Here is a 21079-nt window from a genome sequence, read left to right on the forward strand (position 1 = left end):
ATTTATTTTTTTGATGTAACAATAAAAATACATTTATTTATATTTATATGAATATGCAATGAAATATAAAATATGTAGTGTGGTCCATGGTTGTAAGTGTGATGAGAAGTTAGCTATAGAAGGTGTCACCTCCACACTCAACCGTTCTAGTGGCTCACGTGTAAATGGGGCACTTTTGTTGTGTGGGTTCCAATTTTTATTTCGAGGGTTGGAATTAGAAGGCAACGCTCCACCACATTTCAGAATACGGATCCTTTACCTCCCTCAATCTTATAAAAATCTAAAATAAAAATGTCTTTAATTTTGGTAGGAGCGAAAATATTTAAAGAAAAACGTATTTAATATTTTAATAATTTTATTTAAAATTTAAATCAATACATATTTTACTCTTTCGTTTAAATCAATACATTGTCATCGAGCGTTTCTTTATTGTTGAAAGGTTAAATATGTTTTTTATTACTTAAGTTGAAATTTAGAATTAGTCTTTTTTCAAAAATTTTAATCAATTTAGTCATTTATCTTTAAAAATGCATGAATTTAGTTCTTTTAACAAAATTTTGTTAAGTTTATATGACGTTTCAAACGTATCTCATAATAGTATTTGAATTATTTACACCGTTTGACACATTTTTTGCTTCAATATTAACTCAAATATTATTATAAAATGCGTTTAAAATATCAAATAAACTTAATAACATTTGATAAGAAGGACTAAATCCACATATTTCTAAAGATGAAGAACTAAATTAATATAAAGTTTCGAAGAATAAATAATTCCAAAATTTACTGAAATTTGAAAGATCACAAACATATTTAACTTTATTAAAATTAATTTTGTGTAGACCCACCAAAATAAACAAATAAATAATTTAGGGTATGACTTCTAAATTTCACATCTTTACCTTTCTCCCCAATTAAAATAATAAACACCAAAAGAAATAAAAAATAAATAAAAATTAACAAGTTGAGGTCCTCATTAGGTCGCAGTCCATGATCTGTGGAAAGTTGACAAAGAAAAAAAGTTTGTGAAGGCATATTGTATCATGGTTGGCACAACTTCAGTAGTTCACCTACCATACTTTGTCCTTCTAGCATAGTTATCATAAAATTTGTATGTTTTACTATTAATAGCAATTCAATGTGAAATCATAATATTTTATTCACAGTTAATATATTTAAATAATTTTTGAAAAAATATTTCTCCGAGTGTGGACAAAAGATTGGGTTATATCGTAAAAGACAATGATTGGCAAGATAACCCGTTGTGATACTGTTAAATAATTTAAATTAATGTTTTGTGTTTTACAGAAAAATATAACTCAGTTCAATTTTCTTAATTTTTACTATTTTAACATCTGTCTTCTTAATTATTTTATTTAAATTGTCTTTAATGTATAATTATTCAAAGGAGAAATGGTGTATAACATTAATATAGCATTGTTTCTATATTTTATGAAACCTGAATTTTGATTTATATTCCTTTTCGTAATTTAATCTCTTAATATTTAGCTATCTGTACTTTTTATCAGCAATTTTGTTATACAATTGTGATTTTTTTTAATATCGAATTCTTCATTTTTAACTTAATTATTCTCAAATTTTTTGTTACTTCTAACATGATATGGTGATATCAAGAAAAATGCACAATATTCTAGATTAAAAATAAAACTAAGACTTTTACTAAATATGTTTAGGGTTTACTAAACAGTGATTCAATATATTTTTAAAACTATAAAAAAAACACAGTTATGGATAATTAAATATTAAGAGATTACAAATTACACATGAAAAACAAGAACAAAAATCAGGACTCTTAAAAAATTAAAGGAATAAAATCACAAATAAAAATTGATAACTAAAATTTCATATTTTGTTGAATATTGAAGCAAAAATAATCTTAAACTATACTTTTCTCTAGACAAAATCAATGAAAGATTCAACATTGAGAAACATTTAAACTTGAGAAATAGGTGTGTGTGTGTGTGTATATATATATATATATATATATATATATATATATATATATATATATATATTGTAGAATACACAATGAGTTCAAATAGGATCTGATCGAAAAAAAATTGAAAAACTATTCGGTATGACTTCAAATCAACCCAATTGACTTATTCTATAAGTCACATGACTTTAAATAGAATTATAGGCATGCTGATCCTTTCCACAGTAAAAAAAAAAGTTAAATACAACTTAAAAATGAAAGTTATAAAACTCAGTAATAAAGTTAAAAGAAAGTGGGAGAAGTTGTGAATTGAACTTCCTCCACTGACACTTGGAGTTATTCATTCAAACATGGATTTAACTACGAATCTTTTTCCCTAAACAGGGGTGAGAGCATAAATATTTTAATACTTAAATGAAATCATAGCTACAAATGATTTTAATACTACATAAATAATCTGATAATCAGAAGAAAAGAAGTTGTCATCATCTCTATATCACAAATCGATTGGTGTATCCATGAAGCACAAACCAAAACATACACACATACAAAACCCTTGGGGGAAGAAACCACCAATTCAACCTTGCTCAGCAGAAAAATAATCAAAACACTTCAGCCACCTTGCTTGCAAGGACTCGCTCCCTTCTTTCAATGTAACCAAATGGAAACCAACCTGCTTTCCCTTTGCATTCGCCCTCAGCCCATCCATTGTTGGTCACCTGTCAATCAGAGTCATATTAGGAACAATTTAAAGTGATTTTAGGGAAATCTGTCCCTACCAGCACCACAACCAAAGTTTCTTTTAAATATAACGGGAATGTTATAAATAAGAGATACAAGCTCTTTCAGGACCGTAATTCCTTTATAGCCAAGACAAGTATGTCATGACATAAGGTACAAGCAAATGACCAAATAATCATTGTAGTGTTGAATCATTCATTCATAACTGACAACTTAAACAACTGCTTTCCGATATCATATTAGATTGACTGTTACACTTTGGTATACATGTAGTTTACTGCCTTTTTCACTAGTCAAATTTCAAAATTTTGATTTTACAGGTTTGTAAATACCAAAACAAGCCAAATATAAAGCACCCTCCCCCCAGGAAAAAAAAAATCCAAATCAGATCTTCTGCAGCAAGTTGTCTACAGCCAAATCTCAGCCGTTGATCAGTTGGTATATAGTACTTAAAGAAACAGAGAAAATGTAAATAAATGGTTCAGATTTTGGCCGCAGAGAACATGGTGCTGGAGATATGAGGTAGAGGATCCTGGTTTGATTCCTTCAAATAAAATGACATCCTTTGGTTCACCAAAAGATGTAATGATAGACTTGGTAAGTGACAAACCTTTCTAACAACGATATAATCCCCAACTGAGAGATTCAATTCAACTTCTGACTCCGCATGGTAGGGAAACAAAACCTGCATGAGTAAACAGCAGAAAATAAAGTAAGCAATCACTTATTTTTTAACAGAATATCTAATTTTTGTTCGAGAAAAAATCTAACCTCTCCTAAGAAGTAACCCATACTATCTGTTGAGCCATTATGTGCTTGAGAAGCATATACACCATTTACTTCTTCATATGATGGAGGTGGTGGCATATTATCCACACTCGGTGGAGGAGGGGCTTCAATCCGCTGTCGTTCTGATATCATCTATTATTCAAATATTAAGTATGTCATACAATCATATGATGATACTGAAAGAGAATGATGTAACTTTTTGATGGCATATTTGACTTATATATTGAGAGTATGATGAAAAAATGACCAACGGATACAGTAGCTGACCTCTCCCTCTAGCTGATCAAGTATTTGGAGTACTCTTTGATGATAGGCTCGCTCTGCTTCAACCTTAATATTAGAAATAGAACATTGAATTTAAGCAGGAATAATAATTTGTGATAACTCAGATCCAAGGTTTTAAAACACAAAAACTGCAGCATCATCATATGGTAAAACTGCAATACCATAGCTATAAGACGCTGGAGGGTTAACCTCTGTTGCTGCGCTTCAACAGCGGCCATTGCAGCAGCTGCTTCTTTTCCCAATATGGCCATGTTTGTCTTCAGGTCTTGCAGCTTAACTTCAGCTGCTTCCAGTTTCATTGCATTCTCAGTATTGCCTGGTGTTTCTCTTACTTTTGCCTGGCGTTTGGAAACTTCAATAGCCTGTCTAGGTTTAAAAGAAATTGTGATAACAAAGTACACAGAAAAAACCATTGATGAAATATTTACTTATTTGGACATTTACCAAAATGTAAGCTGGTGACAAATGAAACATAAATTTACAGGTACCTGGGCTTCGGCTTCCTGCCGCATTCTGTCATATCGTTGAGCAAGATGCCGGGCATCCTCCAACGGTGCTCCCATCACCATTGCTCTTAAGGGCTCCGCAACCTAAGCATCAACCAAAACTGAAAATGTTGAGTCTCCGAGAGATTAGGTCAATAAGCAACAAAGACTAACGTGGTGAATGTATGTGTCAACCATTAAATTCAATTAAAGGTAGGACTAGACCTAGCCTAGATTAAATAAATTTTAACATTTGTGGCCATTCAAAATCAATAAAATAGTTCAGTAATACGGAATCCAAGCATTAAATCAGTGATGCTGAATCTAAACATCTACAAAAATGTATGAGACTCCCAACTAACATGGTTTGCCAGGGAAGGATATATGTACATAATTTATCGTTGCAATTGGAGATGGGGCTTCCTTGGATTTGAACCTGTAGCCTAGGTCACAAAGCCTCAATGTTATTGCAGTAACAAGGCTCTCTCTCTCTCATTTAAAAATCTATAACTCTGTATCTTAATCATTTTAGATAAAAATTAAAATAGTTCAGATACGGGTAAATCCAAGAATTACAAGTACATGTACGAAGCCAAATCAGAACCCTTCATCATAAAATTATCAATGGCTGTATGATGGACTCATGCATAAACTGAAGACGTCGGTGAATGTCATAAAGCCCTATTATTACTACTCATCTTTATCAGGCACAATAATGGTGTGCAACATGTATAATATAACAGAAGCTAAAAGATATAATATCTCGAAAGGAAAATGGTAGAAATGTATACAGTAAAAAATAAATATCAATATTTAAATTTCAAGTTAATAAACTACTTAGAGGATTCAAGAAACTGCTTGATATTAAACAGCTTCGCCAGGGACAGTGGAGCCCGGATATAAAATAAGGCAGCAAAACCGGAAAATATGTAGTATCCATCCAAACAGTGCCAATATATAACTAGGCTTGTGTTTTAAGATCCTTTGGTCCACAATACTTTAGCACAAAAATCACATGTACCGGCACGAAACATTTTAATGTATGAGTGTGCATGTGCTAGGGAATCTTTTACCTGCGTTCCAAGTGCTTTTAGTAAGCTCCCACGCTCCTTCTCCATTTGTGCACGGGCACGTGAATAGTTTAGTGCTGCTCTTGATAAGGTACTACCACTGGTACATGTATTATCTGCACCATATTTCCTGCTATCTTCTGATAACTTCGTTCCTGTTAGATAACAAGTATGGTGGTAACTCAATAACAATACTCATAGGAGGTGGTATTTAAATTGAACTACAGTTGAACTCATGAAGAAAATCTCCATTACAGGGATAAACAGCTCAACATATGGAAACTCATGCCAGGAAAAAAAAATGCAGAAATATGAGATAACAACCATAGCTGATTATACCCTCCCTAGACTAAGCTACCAACTTACTCCCAAAAATTATGTTCTGCCTTGCCATTATTTCCCACTCCTGCTCATTCACATTTTCATTCCTCTCCCATTATTGCACAGTTATCCTCTTCAATAGCTTTAGTCTAGTATACATTATATTACCTCTCCTATCATTGTTCTCTCATTCCTTCTAGCAGCACTCCAATTTCTCTAATTATAAACACAAAATTTCCATCCCACCCTCTTCTTTCTTCTCTTACACAATGTCATACACTCTGTTCCAAAAACAAATACAAACAAAATTTCACCAACCAAACTTACAGACCTATTTCAACTTGTTTGGATCCAGTTACAATATAACCTTCCACACCACGGACAATATCCCTTTGATAATGCTGAAAAACAATATATTTCATATCAGCCAATGTGGGAGCGTATAAGTGGAGATAAGAAAATGAACAAAAATAAAGTATTGGTACAGAAAAACCAAGTAACCTTTCCAGCCCGTGTTGATATGTAAAGCTTCTCAAGTTTCTGATGTTGTTGAAGTTCAACCTCATCGGTAACCATATTATCTGAGCCTCCATATCCCCCAGCCCCAAACTGTTTAAGCACAGCCTAAATAGCAATAATTGTGGTTAAAACCTAAATAGCGGAAGAAAGCAAAACTAAGGAACATTGGTGAGCAGGTAAACAAAAAGGAGCTAGAGATTAATCAAATCTTAGTATAAAAAACAACACAAGAAAATTCATGATAGAAAGGAGAATAAGAACAACCATGAGGGAGGATATGGTATTATCTAAAGAAAAAAATCAACTGTTTTCTAATATATATGTGTGTGTGCACACAAACACATACACACACTCACCTCGTGGTAATCGTCATATTTCAGACCACCACAGCCAAATAAATGAAACCACTTTAATTAAGTGTTCCAATGTCTAACAGGGACAGGTTTCTGATATTGTAAAACAGTATTGGGTGTAAACTATTTTTCTTTATTTCAAACTTTACTTCCTTTTACTTTCCTGTTTGGGGTAGGAGGAGCCAAGGCCATATCTATGGATCCAATTAATATTCATCCCAGCATCATGACTTAAGAGGGCAGTAAATTGCATGGCAGTGTACCTTTGTTGGATTAATCTCTGCGTAGGATACAAATAGTAGTGCATCAAAGATTATCTAATATTTTCTAGATTTTTGCTGAGAAATGCATTCAGTCAGATGCTAATACATAACAAATTGGCCTTTAAACACAAGGACATGTTTGTACCCTTCTACCTTTTGGAATGAACATAATATAGAATTAAAATATAACACTGATTTTTTACATTACATGTGTATAATTAATAGGCTCAAATACAGCACTTAGTATAGTAGAATTGCTAGACACGTCTACCGGCACCATCATATTAGCAAGTGACCATCCTGCGGTGGATGCTTGTCACATAATCACTAGTAACTAACAACAACTTTTTAGACCACTAAATCCAAATTAAACCATATATTTAGGGATTAAAATGCATTTTACCCTAAACAACGTACTTGATTACCAAGCTCGTAGCCAATCAAAAACCATTGCAATTCCAAGCAACTTACCAAATATTCAAGCCACCTTCCCTTCGGAACATCACCAGATCAATACAAAAAAAATCTCTAAGTTCAGTTATTTCAAAAAGCTTATTTCACGTAGAAACTTAAAGTAACTGAATGAATTGCTAATTCACCAACTGAGTTCTAATCTATGCAGTGTCTCCGAAATCGGCGACCGAGCAGCTTATTATTTTAAGAATTTGGTGAATCAAACATTACAAGACTTCTTAACCATTTCCGCAAAGCAAGTGTACAACAAGGTTGGTCAGAACTCGGAATTATAGATGCGAAGTAAATTATAATCCTAATCGAATTTAAGAGGAGTGTATTCGTATTGATCTCTGGGCAGAGATGCATTTGCGGTGATCGGAGAAAGATCTGGCAATTGAAATAGGTTTATTCAGAGAGAGAAAGAGAGAGGAAACCTGTTGCTGGCGAGCGACCTGTTCTCGAAGTTTGGAGGCTTGCTTTCTGATAGCTTCCATTCAGAATCCCTTTTTGATCGAACCTTCCACCGCCGCGTACACTGCTGATTTGTTTTCAACCGAAACAGCAGCAACGGTGTTTGAATATCACACAGAACAAAGAAAAGGGAGAGACTCAGAGACACAGACAGAGGTTTTTCAAATTGCGTTGGAAATTATTATTACATTCTATATGTCATACACAGGGGCTTTGGTTGTTCCTTCCCCTGGACACCTTGCTTGCATTTTTATATATTATAAATTATATTTTGATTAAATAGCTATTTTAATTTTTTTCAAATTTTCTGTAATTTTGGTCTGAGATTCTTAAAATTCTACATGTTTGATTCATTTGTCAAATTTACATGCTTGTTTTTATTGTGTAAATTTAATTCGTTAGATTCTTTCTTTTTAGTATTTAAAATAAATATGTTAAACAAAACATATACAAAATTTGTATTTTTTTTAAACATATAAGCTTAAACTGTAAAAGAAAAATTCGTATTACAAATTAAGAAAATATAATTTAAACCTTTTTTTTTCTCTTACTTTTCTCCCTTTCTCAAAGTGGTACAAAATAATAACTGCATTTGAATGAGTGAACGTGTCAACCTACTACAAGCCTCTTCACGCTTTCACGTGTTTACAATTTATTGAATTTGTAATAAATATTATATACATATTTTTAAGAATAGTTATGATTTAATTAGTGTATTTTGACATTTAATCGTATTTTTGGAACGATTTTTGGAACGATATTTTTAGTTAAATTAATAAATTTCCTATGAATGATGCAAATTTAAGTCCAATTTTATTAAGTTTGAAATAATTTATTAGGATCAATCAGCAATTATTTGTTTCATTAGTTGTGTAATTTTCCGCGAGGATGTATTTCTTTAAATACTTACAAGTAATGTTTTTTATGATTAGTAAATATATCTTTGAACTCAATGATCACTAACATTATAAGATTTTTGTCAATTCAAAAAAATAATGACATCAGAGAATTTAATACTCAGTATTTTTTTTCCAAAATTAAAAATAATAATAAATATCTATAACAAGTTATATTACACAAGTGTTAGTGGAATAGAGTACTTGGAAGGAGGTGTAGAGAGAAAAGCATAAATACAGAAAATAAAAGGAAAATAAAGGAATGGGCCTGTTGGGCCGGGCTCTCACACTATAACCCGTCCAATAATAGCAATCATCTTACGAAGTCTTGAGATATCTTGCATTCATCAATGATGGCTTCAGATTTGAAGGTACAACATGACATGGTCCTCGAGTTTCACCAAAGTCTGTGCAAGAAGAAAACTGAAGTCATTATCAAAATCCTCGAGTTTGGCCCCATCTTTCTAATGTCATCAGATTTAGTTAAGTTCAATGTTCTTTAAGCTACTTTTACGTCAGAACCAAGCCTACAAATTAAATACTTACCAATCAAATCTACCACAGAACTTGACAACTAGGCCTTCATCATAACTTAATTACTTTATTTTATTCATCAATATACATTTATTTTATTTCAAATCAATATAAAATCATTAAAAATATAACGAAATATCATTAGAGAGAACAAACATCAATAAATTTAAATTCAACCAGTTATCGATATCATTTTCGATCTAAAACGTTAAAGTAATGAATTGATAAATTTCAATTTTTATATAATACTTAACTTTCTATTTTCACTCAATGTAAAATTTAAAATCAGATTACATTTCAAGGACTGCATCATCTCTTATTTCCACGTAGCATTATTCAAAAAAGCCGTAAACTCGGCTTACCAATTTAATAGACCAAGAGTTGAATATTGTTGATAGTAGGAGACAGTGTACAGCATAAATACTGAAATTGAAATTCATTTGAAGTTCCTACGACACTATATTGGGACTGTCTTGTCGTTTGTTCATTTTTTTTTTTTCTTTTTGTTTCTTCCTGTTCCTATTAAACCTTTGTCTGACTTTAGCCTTTCTTGGTAAGCTATATAATAAATTTAGCAGAAAAAAAATATATAGTGGAATTAATGAGGCCAAAATGAAAAAAAAAATATGTATATATATTTTCATTTACCAGTTCAAATTTTAATTATAAATCAATCATGCTGTTCTAAGTTGTTTACTGTATTCATATTGAATTGTTTCGGTGCATTTATTAAAGATCAAAATAAATAGAAAATAAGGCGATGATTTGTTATTAGAAAATGAAAACAACCAAAATGTTTTTTAGAAAAATAATTCGATTTCGAATTATAAATAATCTTTTTATTAAATGACGTTATAAAAACTTTCTTTACATTAGCTATGCGTAGCAATTAAATTCAACCAAACTTACAATTAATGCAGCGGTGTCTATAAAGTAAAATCTAATTTCATAACTTTTATGAAGTGGTGTTTAAGGTTTTACTTTTTTGTATATTTTTGGTTTTGTTTTAAAAATGCTCACACCATTGCATGTGTTATTATTTGTTTATAAAGCCCAATTCAAAATGTTGTTCTTGCACCCGTGCAAAGATATATGGTAAGTGTATCGTTACATTGTCGACTTAATATTTATAAAAAAATAATAATGGTTTTGTTACTTGTAAAAAAATGAAAAAAAAAATGTATAATCTGAAAGACAGTGTGATTACAAGCAAATTATCACATACATTGTTAATTATTACATCTAAAAATATCCGAAGAGTCAAACAAATCATTAACCATAACAAACATTTATAATGTGGTTACTTGTGTAGTTTAGAAGAAAAGTGTTTATTGTTCGGGGGGAGATGGATAGAGAAGAAAATAAGTTCATTAAATATATTTGTAAATTTTACTTACAAGGTTTTATTAAATATTTTGATGGATATAATTCATTAATATTAGAAAATTTATGAGTTTACATATAGATTATTAACAAGAATCACATGATAAAGTTATTGACAAATCGCAAAAACCGATAATAATTGTCGACAACTACAAATATTTAGGAAATGTATTCTTTTTCATCCACGACTGACAATTTATCAATAAAATATTTATGAGGAATACAAATTTTAATTTACTAATGAATTTGGTCAATAAATCTTACTAACAATTTAATTACTTATAAAAATATGTGTTAATAATTTAAATAATAAAATTTGTCAAAAAAAATTGGATTTACCAATGAAATTATATCTAAACCAACCCAAAAATATATTTTTTATACTTTTTATAAATATATTTACATCTAAGACGACTCAAAAATATTATAATATATATATATATATATATATTAAATATTTACGGTTTCTATTCTTGACCATTGTTTGTAGACCCTACAAAATTTAATTGTTATTTAATTATTAAAAATACGAAAACTATTTAGTATTGTTTAATGGGAAAATTTTGAATTGTTATTAAATGACTTCTATTGAGCAATCATAATCTTATTAGTTTTGTACAGTTCTCACAAAACCTGTTAGGATCATTTTGCGCCATAAATTCGAACAATCAATGGTACGATATTTTGAAAATCTCATATTCTTACAACAATATTTATTTGAATATAATTCCATTAATTTGAAATGCGATACCAGAATAAAATATAAAATAAAGCCTCCCAAACGAGCAGCACCATCCACGTATCAATGTTGTTTACACGCGTTTGCTTGCCACTTTCCCTCGTCATTGCCGCCATCTGACGCTATTGTGTTTCGTCTCAACATCTGTTTCTTCAAATCAAAATTAAAATCACTATTTTACTTCAAGATCAGGTATGACCAGTCTGAATTTTATTATTTCCCCCAAAATTATTTATTTTTATCTTTATCTCAAATTTAATGATGATAAATTTTCTTTTTACTATTTTAAATATTAATTAATTAAATAAATTTATTTGTTATCTTTAATTCAAATAAACTTAACTCTAATGTATTACTAGTTTTCATTTTTCTTACATGGATATGCATTACTTAATAAGATACAGAGATTGAAATTCTGTTATATTTAAAATTTAAATTATTTTTTATTCTCAAATTTCAAAAATAAATGAATGTAACTATTTTAGTATAATTATGTTAAATTTTATTTACATATTAAATATGTTTTACGTTAACATCTAAGTATTTATATTATTTTATACTAGAGCGGTCAAAATGGATGATCTGGTCTGACTGGCTAAACTCATCACAGGTTGATAATTTAGTAAGTCAATCTAACCCGACTCATTTTTTAGCGAGTCAAAAAATTCGAATCTGACTCGACTCACCACGGGTTGGCAGGTTAAATGGGTTGGCTTACGGATTCACTTAATTAAAAAAATACATTTTTTTCAGTCAAAACTAAATTATAATTCTAATTAAAATCTAAATAAATTTTAATACAATCCAAATACAAATTAAAATAAAAAAATACAAATTATTTGTGTTGACTAAAAAAATAACCTAACATGACCCAAATGTAAAACTCAACTTAATAAAAAACACTTGTGTGACCCTTTTATTTGTGAGTTTGTGAGCCAACCACCCGACTCACCATGGGTTCAATCCAGATGAGCCGGGTCAAACATCAACCTGTATTGAAATTTGTAAAAAAATTTTAACCGAATCAGTGATAAGCCAAGTTGATTCGCAGATTCCAACTTATTTTAACAGCTCTATTTGGTATATTTTAAGTTAAAATAATTATATATATTAATTTAAATATTAAAATATATTAAAGTTTTGATATAGACAAATTCTAATTTTTTTTATACAAATGGTAAGGAAGGAAAATTATATTTAATACTCGTATCTTTTTCTGTTATCAACCAAGTATTCTGAGTCTCCGTTGTTAGACGTGTGGACAGATTTGTAGTTGATGAAAAGGTTTATTGAAACTAAGAAAATGAAATAATGATCCACAATCGATTGAAAGTAAACTAAGCTTTATGATATTGTGGAAGTGGACAAAGAAGGTGACTCGAAAAATGTAAAATAGTTAATATTTTGAAATGAGATAGTGTGGGTATAAAATAAAGAGTGGTTAGAATTTTGATACCAAGTAGAACACAAGATGGTGCCAAAAAAACGGATTGTTAACTTTTTTTTATTAGAATTATTAATTTAAACATAAAATGTAATGATTAAACTAACGTGACTAATTTTCAGTTTGGGGTGTTTTAAATTCAACTTTGTTTTATTTATCTTTGTTCTTTACCACACAAACAGAACACAAATGTTTTACCACGTCTTTTACATTTGTAAAAAGGTTCAATTCCTCGAAATAGGACATGACAAACAAAAACATTGACAGCAGCACAAATAAATCATATATTATTTTATTTCAAGAACAAAACTAAAGTATTTTCTTTGCGTAATTAATATATATTCTGCTAAATAAGACTTGTTATTTCATAAACTACAAAGAAGCCACTTTATCTTTTATTTAAAGAAGAAATCAAAAGTGTTTTATTTATGTAATTAATATGTTCAAACATTCTGCAAATAAGATTCATAATTTCTTATACAGAATTCACAACTTGTTATCTCCTTTCAAGCTATATAAAAGGTCTAAATCCATAAATTTTGAAAAAAGATATAAATCATGTAATGTGTAACTTGATATCTTGTGAAATATTTAAATTACAATAGTTAGAGTGACTTTGAATGTTACATCATTTTACGAGGCAACAACATGAGTAATATATGAGAAAATAATAGCTATAAATATACTATTTTGATGTTTTGAATCTTAAGTGACGGTTTTACTTATTTTTTATATAATTTATTCGTAGTTTATTATTGACGATTCTCTTCCAAGTTTAAGAACTCAACAAATAACGTGATAAACACATAAAAAAATGTAGAATCATTAAATTAACTTGGTTATAGAATTTAAATAATATAAATAAGATGCTGATGTCAAAATTTACAATTGACATGTTGTAAGAAAATAGTTTTTTGATTAATTAACTTAATTGTTGGAAATTTTGGATATATATATATATATATATATACATATATATATATATATATATATATATATATATATATATATATATATATATATATATATATATATATATATATATATATAACGTGCCAAAAAGAGTCCTTCGATTAGTTATGATATCATAAATAAAATTTGTAATAATTCAGCGTATTAAAAAAAATACTGGTCTCATGTATAGAACAAAATGTGACTACTTTAAAATTTTTAGATTCAACTATTAATAAGAAGAGTTAAAAAAAAATACAGTTGAGTTTATGTGATGAAAGTGAGACTTGAAGCAAGAGATCTATAAATTTATATTTATTCAAGAAAAAGTAGATTTATTAATGCACGTTAAATAATAAATATAAGTATAAATTGATATTTATAAATATAAATATATTTATTCAAGAAAAGTACATTAATATAAATATAAACATATATTCATAAAATTTCGACTAATGTACATTAAATAATTATATTAAGAAAAACAATTAGTTGCGAAACAAGTTCAAATATACTAGAGTAAAAGTTAAGTATTATTTAGAAAATATGTAACAATGTACTATACAAATTATCATATATGAAGTATATAAATATTTTCGTATTTTATTTTTAACATCCCGCTAACTCATAATAATAATAAATACTAAAACTATAAAATAAATTTAAATAATAGTAAAGGAAAAAATAGTAAACAAACTGTACCACAAAAAAAAAGCTACTATTCTATTTAGAGATAAATAAAATATAATATAAAATTAAAATTAATATACAATATGAAAATTTAACTCATTAAAATAAAATAATGCAATAAAAAGAATATCAAACACGTAAAAATGACAACACTGATTAGTTTGTCAATCTCATATCATTAATGTGTCATAATTTAACTATTAAATGAACGTATCAAACTTATAAATTCATATCACTCTATTTAGTTTAGTGTTGAAGAATTAATTATAGGAAAATTGATTATAGGTGAATCCATTTTCCAATGCAAAAGAGACAATTTAACATACATTTTTTACCTTTTAATTTAATTGATTTTTGAAAACTAAATACATAGTTGAGGAATTGATTCTAAGTGAATTAATTTTTTAATGCAAAAACAACAATTTAACGTGAATTTTTTAGTCTTTAATTAATTTTAGAAACTAACACGTACTAATTAGGTATTAGAAAGTCAATTCTAACCATTCCTATATCACTTTGATGCAAAACTGAACACTTAATTAATTAAATGTTTAAATTAACATAATTAATCCACTATCTATTCTTAAAATTATTTACCTTAAAAGTTTATAGTAACATATTCTTGTAATAGATTGACAATGTAAAAAATTTATTACCAATAACGTATGGAAATTAAACTTTATGTAATTGATATTATTATTAAAATTTAAACATTGGGTGTGGTGGTGGTATTTATGTGAAGAAGAGATTGGGATTGAAATTGAATTGTAATAATTGGGTTAATAATTGAGAAGAAAACAATATTTGGGTTTGGGATGACAGCTAAGAGGGGATAATTGAGAAAAGAAACGCGCGTTTGGATGTTGAAGACAGTAAGTAATGCGTAAAGTTGAGGTATGAATCAAAGCGCCTCATCACACTGTTAAAAGTCAATACACAATCTAAACCTTCACGCGCCTCTCTGACGTGGCGCATCCTTCGTCTGCATGTCTTTCATTCCACCAATCACACGCTCGCGAACAACAAAGCATGCGATGTGAACTAAGGAAGAAAAATAACATCTATTATCCACGGTGTTAAGTAACCACGCCACGTCACTGCCCGAGATCAACGCGCCCAACCAAACCAATTACACTCCCTCTCATTTTTTCAAAACGCGCTTCCGCGCACCGTTAACGGAACACCCTCAGCCTGCCCTGCGATTGTAACAGTCAAAACCGGCGTTTGATTTTAACGTTTTTGTTTTTATGCGGTTACATTGGACCAGTTTCGGTTTTTTTTTTTTTAATCCTAGGTTCGGTCAAAAATAAGAATCATCGAGGGCACAGCTTTTGAATTTACGGAGCCATCAAAGAACGATCCATTCAAATTTATTTAAAAGAAAATTAAAATTAAAAGGAGGGAGAAGAAGTAATAATAGTGAAGCCCCACCACGTGACCAAATATCACACGCTTGCCACTATCACACCCTCTCCTCCAAACTCTTACAACCAAGATTTGGTACTCTGAACATATATTTCTATTTTTTTTATTATTTATTTATTCAAATTGAAAAAGGGTGCAGGAACAGAGATCCTGATAAGAGAGAGAGGACGGAAAGAGAGATAAAGTTAAAGAAATTAAATAGCACCAATTTCACCGAGAAACCCTCTCTCTCTCTCTTCATCTCGTTTCTTGTTCCTTCAAAGTTCAAACCTTCAAAACCCTCTCTTCAGTTTTCCCCTTCCCTCTCCCTTGTTCCTCTTCTTTACAGGTAACTTAAACTATAATAATTAATTAGCGACCAAATAAAATAAAAAAGTAAACTTTCACGTTCTTTCCCCTTTAACACAGTTGAGCTCTGGTTCAGTTTGTCGTAGAAATGGAGGTAGCTGTGGCCAAAGCGTTGAAACCGAGTTTAAGGAGGGAGTTCATCGTTCAGCAAACGCACTGCGAGGATTTTTTTTGCCTCAACGCCAACAACGTTGCCGGCGGCGACGATTTCTTCGTCGACGACCTATTTGACTTTTCAGACGGCTCTCTTCACCACGAACCACAAGAATACGTGGAAGAAAAAAAGAGTTTATCGGCCTCGTCGCAGTCAAAGGACCGTGGAGAAGACGATAGCAACTCTAATTCCACCGGAGTTTCTTATGACTCACTTTTCTCCGCCGAACTCGCCGTTCCGGTAACTCTCTCTCTCTCTGTGTTTTTTGTTTGTTACCTGTTTTTCTAACCCTGCTTTAGCTTTTTATTGTTAACTTATGTTTTCTGATAATTGAAATTGTGTAGGCCGGTGATTTGGAGGACCTAGAGTGGGTTTCACACTTTGTTGACGATTCTCTCCCGGAGCTGTCTCTTTTATACCCGGTTCGTCCGGAGGAGGTGAACCGGCGAGTCGAACCGGAACCCTCAGCGAAGAAAACGCCTCGTTTTCCGTGTGAAATGAAGATAGCGACCAAGACGAGAACGGTAAGGAATAGAAAACCCAACGCTCGCGTGTGGTCGTTGGGCCCGTTGCTCTCCCTCCCGTCCTCGCCGTCTTCGTGCTCTTCTTCCGCGACGGAGCCGCCCGCGAAGAAGCAGAAGAAGCGGGCCGAGGCCCAGCCCGTTGGGGCCCAGGTTCAGCGGCGGTGCAGTCACTGTCAGGTGCAGAAGACGCCGCAGTGGAGGACGGGCCCACTGGGCGCAAAAACCCTCTGCAACGCGTGCGGGGTCCGCTACAAATCGGGTCGGCTTTTTTCGGAGTACAGACCGGCCTGTAGCCCAACCTTCTGCAGCGATATTCACTCCAATAGCCACCGGAAAGTGTTGGAGATTCGCAAGAAGAAAGGGGTGTCTGGGCCGGACACCGGTCCGGCCCATCCCCAGGCCCAAATGGTTCCCACCTGCTGATATTTTTAGACTAGGAAGAGACATGGCAGATTAGGTATACAGAAACCGGTTTGAACCGGTTTGATTTTTTTTTTTTTGTATGATATTTATTTAGTGTTTTTTTCGTTATAGTTAGTGGTAGGGCTTAGTTAGGTGAGGGATATTACTATGAGAAATAGGAATTAGGCATTGATTGTTTGTAGCAGCGATGTATCCCATTTTCCTTAGCATCTTGATTTTATTTAAAGTTCAGTGAATTGTGAAGATAAACAAAGTTTTTTGTTTTATTATTATATATTTGAGTGAGTGTTAGTGGGAAATAGAGGTGGATTTGGTTTTCCATTATTATTAGAAGAAGATAGAGAGTGGTGGTGGTAGTGCAGTGGAGAATTGTTTTTAAGTGTGTGTTTATTGCAATATATGTAACGTGCGTGCATGTGGGTGAAGTTGTAGTTGGTGGTGGGACACGTAATTATTTGCAACAACCATTCCATCGATAACGTGCATCCCATGGAGGAGGATCTTTCCACTCAACAAGTGGAACAAAACCAAAACCCTTCACACCACTCATAATGTTTAATAAATACTTATTTTTAGGTCTTATAATAATAATAATACCTCTCTTCTAAAAAATAAATCTACAAACTCATGAGTTCTTATGAACTTCTTCACAAGTTGACCTTTGTGACTTTAGATATTATGAGTCAAGTGATTATTATAGCTTCTCGGTCAAATAAAAAGAAAGAAACCAAACCTTTTCAATGGTCCTCACTCACTGCGTAACTCTCTCCGCAATTTATTTATAATCAATGCGTTTGCAAGGTGCAAGGAATAATGGTGCTACAAGTACCAAAACGCTATTACGATCTTCACCTAAAATAACAATTCTAGTATCTCACTCCATTACCCTTCTTCACCCAAATCCAAAAACTATACAAGTAAAGCCTTTTCTTCAAATGTGGGTTAGTTTTAGATGTAAATTATAAAATAAAAAAGGGTTGATTGATGCTTAAACTATAGATATAGATGAAGTCGTGCTGATGTACGACAACTTTTGAAGTAATTGTAAAATCGTTACATATCTGATTAATTTCTTTGAACATTTTTTCTATAAGACAAAGTCGTCATCTATCATGACTAACTTCATATTCTTAACCGTTTGAGTTTGTTTAGTTAAAAGTTATTACATTAAAATCGTCATGATACATAATAACTTCACTTTTTTAAAAAATTATAATGAAACTGTTATTATACCTTACAATTTTATTCTATATATTATCATGGATCAGTACCACTTCATCCATATTTATAATTTAATGGTCAATTAACCCTTTTGTGTAATTTAAGCCTCAAAGTAACCCACATTTGAAAAAAAGCCTAAAACAATTTAATTATGTTTCGAATCCAAATGAACTTTCAACTAATTCTCTAATAATTTTTTGTAGTATATTAAGTTTTCAAAATATTAAAAATTTTCAATTATATTTTACTATCAACTATTTGATACGATAGTTCACTCTTAATCGTCCTGCCAACAACATAAACAAAATCAAAAAGTATCGTCCAAGAGACAAAGCACGAGACGAGGAAGTGCGAACAGTGAATAGCAAGTAAATTTGGTGGAAATAGTTTGAAGCACTCAACATTGGCTCCTAAAAAAGCAAAAGGTATCCTCAAAACAAATAGTGACGTTGAAACGGTTTGTGGCTTGCATCACTGACTCATATTCACAAGATTTTGGTGGATAAGGACCCAGTCTAACTCTGGTTAACTTCAATCACTGAAATCACCATACTTTTTTTTCTTTTCTTTTGGCAAATTTTAAGAAAAAAAAAAAAAGAAGATCCGGCCCTCCTTCTTGTTGGGTTATGTTTCATATGTTATGGTTATACCTTAGACACCACTTTTACACAAAAACCTTAAGATAATATTGTTATGGGTCTTTATTCTTATATAGCGTTTAACTTTGTCTATTATATCCAATGTGGGACTTTGACTCACACTTGGACTATTCTCAACACTTCTATACGTATAAATAAAAATCTCATTTCATGGAATTTGATATGAAGACTTTTACAGAACTATTCAAAACCTTCAAATTGAAACACTCAATGTTTGATTAGTAGGTTGAATCTTTAGACTATTCCATGCTTTGCTTACAACAGACTCAACAACACGACTTGGCTCAAACTTACAACACAAAGGGCCCTCCACCATTATAATATCTTGGTTTTAACATGGTGTACAAAACTTGCCAACTGCAAATATTATAAAAATATATATTTTGTGCAACTTAAAAAAAAAACAATTGTTTTACAATTAATTTAAATAATATAATAATATACATTTGTAATTTAGGTTAAAGATTACAAAAATACATAATATGTGAATTTTTAAGTGGTTGTTTTAAATTAGTCCTTTGTTAAAATATCACTTCCACCGGTTATTAGAAAAACTATATTATTGTGTCCAACCTTTCAAGAACTTCCACATGCCAATGGCTGCTACAAGAATTTGGTTCTACTTGATTTAATTTGATAAAACTGGTACAATTCAAAGCTTCACTAATATAAACCACTTTTTTTTAACTTGTACTTGGTTTTATTTAAGTTTCAAATAAGTCAGTAAGTATCGATTTATTCAATTCCATGAACTAGTCAAAATAATTTACATTTACAACCTTCAAATTCACTATTAGTAGCTTCTAGATAATGAATATTATATATATAGTAGTATTAAATCATTTTCACAATTGTTTTAAGTGTTATTTTTTAATTAAATATCTTTATTTTTTAGTAAATTGTAGTAATGTTATCGATGTTCAAATAATGGTAGTTTTTTATTGGTTGATGTCAAAATATTACCTTTTTTTCCCTTCACTTTGTAAATAGCTAGAAAATAGAAGGTTGCGTAGTTTAGTTTTATTGTCAACTGGGTTTTTTCTACCCCAAACTTGAATCCATTATTCTCTCTTACAGAAACCCACATAATCTTTTTTTGGATATAAAATGAGAATCACACGCGGAGCATTTAGATATAATCATCACTATATTTGTTTGCTCTTAAAAAAGTGATTGCTAAAAAAATGTTTATTTTTGAATGAATTTGATATAAATAGTATATATAATATATTTATGATAAAAAAATATTTTAATTCAAAGTTTTTCTTTGTGTTTCTTATGAGAAGCAACTACAGGTTGTTAAGAAAAAAAAAATCAGAAAACTACTTTTATCCCTCTACTGTTTCCCTAATAATAAGTGATCATTTTTTATTAGGAATATTTATTTTTATATTAATTCTAAAAAAACTCAATCCAACACACAAAAAATAAAAAATAAAGAATTCTAGGTTGACCCTGACTATAGTGGAGAAATCCTTGATTGAAACAGCAATAACAATTAACTTCCGTTTACTTTTAATCTTTTAGAATTAATATACGGTATTAACTCCCATGTCATAATTATACTCGTTTATTTAATTTTGATATTTCACTCTATATTTTTTTAGTTGTCTTTAATCGTTTTGCAAGACCAAAGAAATGCTTTAAATTGATTGATTTCAGTAAAATAAAGTAAAATAATTACGTTATCTCTTTTTCTGTTCAATAAACACACACGCACATACATATAATTTAAAAATGGACAGATACATAATTAATCTAACGTTGAACTTCACACTGATAAATAATTATATTTATAAGTATAAGCATTGGAAAAATGAAATTCTACATTAATGATGTTGAGATATAACGAAGACTTAATTCATTACGTAAATATGGAGTCTTACCAAACAAATAAAAGTGGTTATAATCTAACTCGAGTTGGTCAATTTACGACGGCAAAGAAGTCATTGCTCAATTTGCTTCTGACGACAAATCT

General features: G+C 30.5%; 2 protein-coding genes across 4 annotated transcripts; one reads left to right on the forward strand and one right to left on the reverse strand.

Moving 5' to 3' along the window:
- Positions 1-2326: 2326 nt before the first annotated feature.
- Positions 2327-7930, reverse strand: LOC114196016 (SH3 domain-containing protein). The gene is made up of 10 exons (XM_028086503.2): positions 7674-7930; positions 6150-6272; positions 5980-6049; positions 5331-5482; positions 4261-4362; positions 3934-4134; positions 3755-3817; positions 3470-3619; positions 3309-3383; positions 2327-2676 (listed from the first exon to the last, which is right to left on the reverse strand). The coding sequence occupies exons 1-10, from the start codon at positions 7731-7733 to the stop codon at positions 2560-2562; spliced, it is 1113 nt and encodes a 370-aa protein (XP_027942304.1). The 5' UTR covers positions 7734-7930; the 3' UTR covers positions 2327-2559.
- Positions 7931-15838: 7908 nt separating this feature from the next.
- On the forward strand, positions 15839-17493 carry LOC114164173 (GATA transcription factor 7-like). Of its 3 annotated transcripts, none has more exons than XM_028048733.2 (3): positions 15839-16100; positions 16197-16514; positions 16619-17493. In XM_028048733.2, exons 2-3 carry the CDS (start codon positions 16209-16211, stop codon positions 17219-17221), a joined length of 909 nt encoding a protein of 302 aa, XP_027904534.1. In that variant the 5' UTR covers positions 15839-16100; positions 16197-16208; the 3' UTR covers positions 17222-17493. The 3 variants fall into 3 exon arrangements, with proteins under 3 accessions (XP_027904534.1, XP_027904537.1, XP_027904536.1); XM_028048736.2 differs by having other exon boundaries at positions 15901-16100; positions 16181-16514; XM_028048735.2 differs by having other exon boundaries at positions 15914-16514.
- The last annotated feature ends 3586 nt before the right edge of the window (positions 17494-21079 follow it).

This window comes from Vigna unguiculata, chromosome 9 (assembly GCF_037176805.1).
Source record: "Vigna unguiculata cultivar grain cowpea cultivar isolate G323 ecotype 2 chromosome 9, ASM3717680v1, whole genome shotgun sequence".
Lineage (NCBI taxonomy): Eukaryota > Viridiplantae > Streptophyta > Magnoliopsida > Fabales > Fabaceae > Vigna > Vigna unguiculata.